We start from the raw sequence: 6,389 nt of genomic DNA, 5'->3' as shown, positions 1-6,389 counted from the left end.
TCAAGGTTCCCAGGGGGGACTGCGCCTCCCATCCACTTCTGTCTCCACATGGTACAAGACATCAGCCAGAGTGTGTTCTACCACAGCGCCCCAACCCATGTCACTCATCTGCAGGAGGAAAAAAACAGGGAGACGGGTGATTAATAAAGCCACGGCAAGAAACAAGTACACTAAGGACGCACGCAGATATTTTACTGTTACTCACAGGATGGTAACTGAGATCCTTTGGAGGATACTTGAAGCATGGTCCAAAATTAATGGAAACCTGGGGTGATTTCAATCCAAGTAGGCAAGGAAAAAGTGAAAGGAAATATTAACAAGTTAAAATGATGTAGGAAAATTCACACTACATGTGGCTATGATACTCAGTATTTAAGTGGAACAAATGAGATACCTTACGATTGCTAAAAGTGGCCAATATCCTAATGTACATTAAGAGTTAGGTAAAAACAAGCCAGGTGCAGTGGCACTTGCTTGTAATCCCAGTACTTGGAAGGCTGAGACAGGAGGATAGAATGTTCAAGGGCAGCCTCAGCCACATAGCAAGAGCCTGCTTTAAAACAAAAAACCTGCAGGCTGGTCATGGTGGCACTTGCTTGTAATCCCAGCATCTGGGAGGTGGAGACTGGAGGTTCGCGGACAGCCTCCTCAGCTACTTAGTGAGGCCCTTCGCAACTCCGTGAGACCCTATTTCAAAATAAAGAATTAAAAAAAAAAAAAAAAGGGCTGGGGGTGTAGCTTGAAGGTACAGGCCCCTGGGTTCCATCCCCAGCACCAGAATAAATAAATAGCCAGAGAACTGGGCGTGGTGATACACACTTATAATCCCAGTACTTAGGAAGCTGAGACAGGAGGAATGCATGTTCACAGCCAGCCTCAGCCACTTAGTGAGGTCCTCTGCAACTTAGTGAGACCCTGTTTTAAAATAAAGAATAAAAAATTGGGCTGGGGGTGCAGCTTAAAGGTAGAGTGCCCCAGGGTTCAATCTCCAGTACCAATCAATAAATGACTGAACAAATAAATAAATAAATAAGGTTAGGAGTGTAGCTCAGAGGTAGAATATCCCTGAATCCAATCCCTAGTAAGTACCACAAAAAGGGGTGGGGGGAAGCTGGATATGATGGTATGCACCTGTAATCCCAGTACAAGGGAGGCTGGGAAAGAAGGATTGCAGATTAGAAGCCAGCCTCAGCATTTTAGTGAGGTTCTGAAAAATTTAGTGAGACCCCCCCCAAAAAAAAAAAAATAAAATAGGGCTGGGAGTGTGACTTGGAGGTTCAAAATCCTTGAGTTCAATTCCAAAAACCACACACAAAGACCTATACTGATACCTGTTTAAAACCTAAAAATTTCAGCCAGGCATGGTGGCACATGCTTATAATTCCAGCATTTGGGAGGCTGAGACAGGAGGATCATGGTTTGTGGACAGCTTCAGCTACCTAGGCCCTTTGCAATTCAGTGTGACCCTGTTTCAAAATAAAGAATAAAAAATAGTGATGGGGGTTTAGCTTGGAAGTAGAATACCTCTGGGTTCCATCCCCAGTACCACAAAGGAAAAAAAAAAAAAAACCTAAAAATCTCCTTATTTTACCTTCTTTCTTTTATTGGGGTACTGGAAATTGAACCCAGGGGCACTGTACCTGAGGCACCCCACCAGCCCTATTTTATTTTTTATTTCAAAACAGGCTCTCAACAACTTAGTGAGGCTTTTAGCAAGGTAGCAAGAACCTGTTTCCAAGTAAAAAATAAAATAGGGCTGGGAGTGTAGTCTGGAGGCAGAAGGTAACTGGGTTCCATCACCAGTAACCCCCTTCCCCTCCACACACAAAAAGATCCTAATGGCTGGATATGGTGGTGCACACCAAAAATCCCCGTACTGAGCCGGGCATGGTGGCGCACGCTTGTAATACCTGCGCTTGGGAGGCTGAGACAGGAGGATCGCATGGGTTCGAAGCCAGCCTCAGCTACTTAGTGAGACTCTCAGCAACTTAGTGAGACCCTGTTTCCAAATAGAATATACAAAAAGGTCTGGGAGTATAGCCCAGAAGTAGAAAGCCTCTGTGTTCCACCCCCAGTACCACAAAAAAAAAAAAAAAAAAAAAAAAAATCCCCATACTGGGGAGCTGAAGACTGGAGGGTCACAGGTTCAAGGTCGGCCTTGGCAAGTAGTGAGACCCTGTTTCAAACTAAAGAAACAAAACAAAACAAAACAAAACAAAAAACAGCCGAGCATGGTGGCACACACTAGTAATCCTAGCACTCAGGAGGCTCAGACCAGAGGATTGCGGTTTGCGGACAACCTCGGCTACTTAGTGAGGACCTCATAACTTAGTGAGACCCTGTTTAAAAATAAAGAATAAGCCGGGCATGGTGGCGCATGCTTGTTATCCCAGCATTCGGGAGGCTGAGACCAGAGGATCGTGGTTCATGGCCAGCCTCAGCTACTTAGTGAGGCCCTCCGCAACTTAGTGAGACCCTGTTTCAAAATAAAGAATAAAAAATAGGGCAGGGGGTTTAGCTCAGAGGTCAAATGCTCCTGTGTTCCATCACCAGACCCGGAAAAAAAATAAAAAATAAAAAAGGCTGGGGGTATAGGCCAGAAGTAGAATTCCCCTGGGTTGGATCCGTAATAAAACACACACACATACACCCAGACAGTAAAGTAACAATTACTAATAATGGCAGGTCATCTTAACATATTAACACCAGACTGTTTTACAAAGGTATATACTCTAACCTTCCCACTGAAAAATGATACCACTGCACTCAAAGAAAATTATGCTGCACAGAAACTACATGGTGCCTATCTACCTGAGCAAACACATCCTAAAATGCCCCAGTGCTTCTGGACCAAGCGGTAACAGCAGGAATTCATTCCTGTGTCGTTCTGAAGCCAATTAGGGTTCTTTCTAGAACTCAGTGACTCTTTCATCACATCCCATTTCACACTTCCCTCAAGCTCCATTTACAGGTGAACATCTGATACGTACCGTGCAGCTCTTATACAGCGAGATAGCTGGAAAGTAAACTCCTTCAAAAATATCTTTGTAAGCTACACCTTGATTGACACCATTTTTATAAAATATTATCTGAAACAAAAATCATGGTTTTATTTCAGAATTAAAAAACACACAAGTAAACAAAAAACTCACTTGGAGAAACAATCAGAAACGTTGCTACTAAACTCACAATAATGTATTCTAAGAATATACAGCTTGTGTAATATAACAACTTATATTTATATAACACTTGATTTTTCAAACTAAAATCCATGTAAATAAACAGTAATTCAGTTGACTGCAGGTTTCTTAAGTTTCCTGAATTCCTGTGCTACATATACCAAACTCTTCTACATATATTTAAAAAATTTTTTTTTCGCAGTGGTACTAGGGATTGAACACGGGTATTCTACCTCTGAGCCACATTCTCAGTTCTATTTTTAATTTGAAACAGTCTCACTAAGTTGCTGAGGCTGGCCTCGAACCTGCAATCCTCCTATTTCAACCTCCCAAGTACATTCCATTATTAATTATATCTTATCTATAAGAAATAAGTTGGCCTTCAATGTATGTAGGTACAGTTCCATCCTTAGGAGATTATATATATATATATATATATATATATATAGTTTAGAAAAGACTCATTTCTTGTCGGGCGTGGTGGTGCACGCTTGTAATCCCCACGCTTGGAAGGCTGAGACAGGAGGATTGCACAGGTTCGAAGCCAGCCTCAGCTACTTAGTGAGGCTCTCAGCAACTTAGTGAGACCCTGTTTCCAAATAAAATATATATATAAAAAAAGGTCTGGGAGTATAGCCCGGAGGTAGAAAGCCTCTGGGTTCCACCCCTAGTACTCCAGAAAATACTAATTTCTCTTCTCAGCAAAGATACTATCTCTTTGGCTGTTATTTTCTGGCTATCAGTTGATCATCCATCATAGATACAGTAACTGTTTTTTAAATACATACATACATATATATATGCACATATACATATGTTTCTCAAATACATATATATACACATATACATATATATACATTCTCAGGCTCATTTTATTTTTATGTTTAAACAGGGTCTTGCTAAGTTGTCAAGGCTGGTCTCAAAACTGATCCTCCTGTCTCAGTCTCCAAAGCACTAGGATTAAAAGCGTGTGCCAAGACGCCTGCTTTGTTCCTTTCTCCTACACTTCTTACTGCTACTCTCCCAAGTGGCTTTCAGCACTTCCACAGAAAATGTCTGTAGCTCAGAGTTTTCTTCCTCTTCATTGCCCCTTTATTTTCAGCCCTTGAGGAGGACCCAGAATGTACCCCAAAGGTCATGTTCTCTACATGATCCCTGAGAAGGCGAGGCAAGGAGAGTTCAAGAGCAGAGGGAGCCATAGGAGCTGGTGGGTCACAGACAGAGCCCTGGTCCACAACCCCCCAATAAGGAATAAAGACGTCTAATTTGCTTCCCGAATCTCCTGTGCTTCCTTATGAGGCCACTCACACCTTCTTAGCACGTGTTCCCGAGAGAATACTCCCTCCCTCTGCTAGGTGCTCCATGGCATACAGCAAGAGCAGGTCGCTAGGCAGGCCTGGGGCTGGCTCTGCTGCTGCGTGCCCGCAACTTCCCTCTTCCCTGTGGGCCCCATCGCCCTCTTTTATCATGAGAGCAGTCACACTCTTCAAGGCCTTCTATTTCTGCCGTTTCCGTGACTGTGACTCACCTCGCTATGGGGAGTCTGCTTTAGGCTCTTCTCTGCTTTATCCACAAAGTCTTTTTCCTCAAAATACAAATAACTTTTGAACTTTATCAAAGCCTTGAAAACCAAGAGGGAAAAAAGAAACATCCAAGCATCAGATGCATCATCATGGAGAAAATCAAGTCAGACTCACACAAATAGCACAGAGTCCCCGCGCTCTACAACAGACAGGAGCAATGTTTACCACTGTCAGAGTTTGAACAACTACATATTGGTAAAAAATACCAGATGGCCATGTTTGTTAAAATTTTTCAAAAATGCTCTTAATAAGAAAATCTGTGAAGAAATAAATACTTTTAAGTACACATTCTTACCACAACAGAAAGGCCCCTAGGAAAAGCTAAATTAATTCATACATTTTTTCCTCCCAACAATCTCAGTGAAGAAAACAAGACAGCTGAGTGTGGTGGGACGTGCCTTGTAATACCAGTACTTAGGAGGCTGAGACAGGAGGATCCGAGGTTGGAAGCCAGCCTCAGCAAATTAGTGAGGGTCTTGGCAACTTAGCAAAACCCTGTTTCCAGATAAAAAATAAAATAGGGCTGGGAGCATAGCCTGGATCCAGATGTAGAAAGCCCCTGGGTTTTACCTCCAGTACACACACACACACACAAACACACACGTACACACGCACAAGTACAAAAAAAAAAAAAAAACCTACAAAAGACAATTTTAGAGAGCCAAAAAGTACTTATCCTGTAATAATACCCTGAGGGTCACTTTGTTCCTTTGTTCCTTCTTAGTTTCCTATCTGTTTCTCCCAACCTCCAATCATCTCTTCCTTCCTGGTGGGTTCCAAAAGTCTATTTCTGTATTAATTATATTTCACAGTCTTACTACTTGCTGAAACTGCCCTTGAACCTACCATCCTTCTATCTCACCCTCCCAAGTACTGGGATCACAAGTGTGAGCCACCAAAATGGCCTTTATTTTTATACCGAGTTAATTGCTCAATGCTGAGCCGTTATGTTATCTTTGAAGGAAATTTTCACTGCTTGTTGTACTAAAAACTGTGGTGTCCTGTGTCCACTTGGACAGGATGCCCAAAACTAGCCCTAATTTTCTCTCAGAGGGTGGGTCAGGACCATGTGGAAAAGACTGAGGCCTGCCAAGCATTCACTTAACTATTTACTCCCAGATAAAATAAGACATTGGTTTTGAATTTAATTTCTTAGCACATACATGTATTAAGCATAGTGAAAAAAATTCACAAGCTATGTAAGCATATAAGATGAAGAAGCCAGGGGTGGTGGCACATGCCTATAATCCCAGTACTTGGGAGACCGAGAGAGGAGAATCACAGGTTTGAGAACAGCCTCAGGATGTACTGAGAATCTCATCAACCTAGTGAGATTCTGTTTCAAAATAAAAATAAAAGAGGGCTGGGCTTGTAGTCCAGAGCAGAGTGCCCTGGGTTTGATCTCCAGTACCACAGTGACGGGAGGGGAGGAACAGCAGTGCGCTCACACATGCTTCACCACGGTTCTCCCAAGGAAACTCACTCGTATGTACAGATATATTCCGAACAAATTATTTAGCGAGGCTATGGTGGCACACATACGTAATAACAGTACTGGGGAGGCTGAGAACGGAGGATTGCAGCGTTGCCGCCAACCTCAGAAATTTAGAAAGGCCCTATACAATTT

General features: G+C 42.6%; 1 protein-coding gene across 3 annotated transcripts in view; it reads right to left on the bottom strand.

Annotated features, from left to right (window-relative positions):
• The window catches only part of ASH2L (ASH2 like, histone lysine methyltransferase complex subunit), a gene marked incomplete at both ends in the record, with an annotated part of 39,498 nt that continues 33,109 nt past the window's right edge, over positions 1 to 6,389 (bottom strand). For 2 of the 3 annotated variants that reach the window (XM_080710868.1, XM_080710866.1), the window contains 4 exons: positions 1 to 108; positions 206 to 265; positions 2,991 to 3,089; positions 4,708 to 4,800. In XM_080710868.1, coding sequence (XP_080566994.1) covers positions 1 to 108; positions 206 to 265; positions 2,991 to 3,089; positions 4,708 to 4,800 — 360 coding nt within the window. The remainder of the gene's footprint in view (positions 109 to 205; positions 266 to 2,990; positions 3,090 to 4,707; positions 4,801 to 6,389) is intronic. The other variant, XM_080710867.1, reaches the window with a different exon arrangement.

This window comes from Muscardinus avellanarius (assembly GCF_963383645.1).
Source record: "Muscardinus avellanarius genome assembly, chromosome: 14".
Classification (NCBI taxonomy): Eukaryota; Metazoa; Chordata; class Mammalia; order Rodentia; family Gliridae; genus Muscardinus; species Muscardinus avellanarius.
The sequence above is the reverse complement of the archived record's forward strand: the minus strand, read 5'-3'. Positions and strand labels throughout refer to the sequence as shown.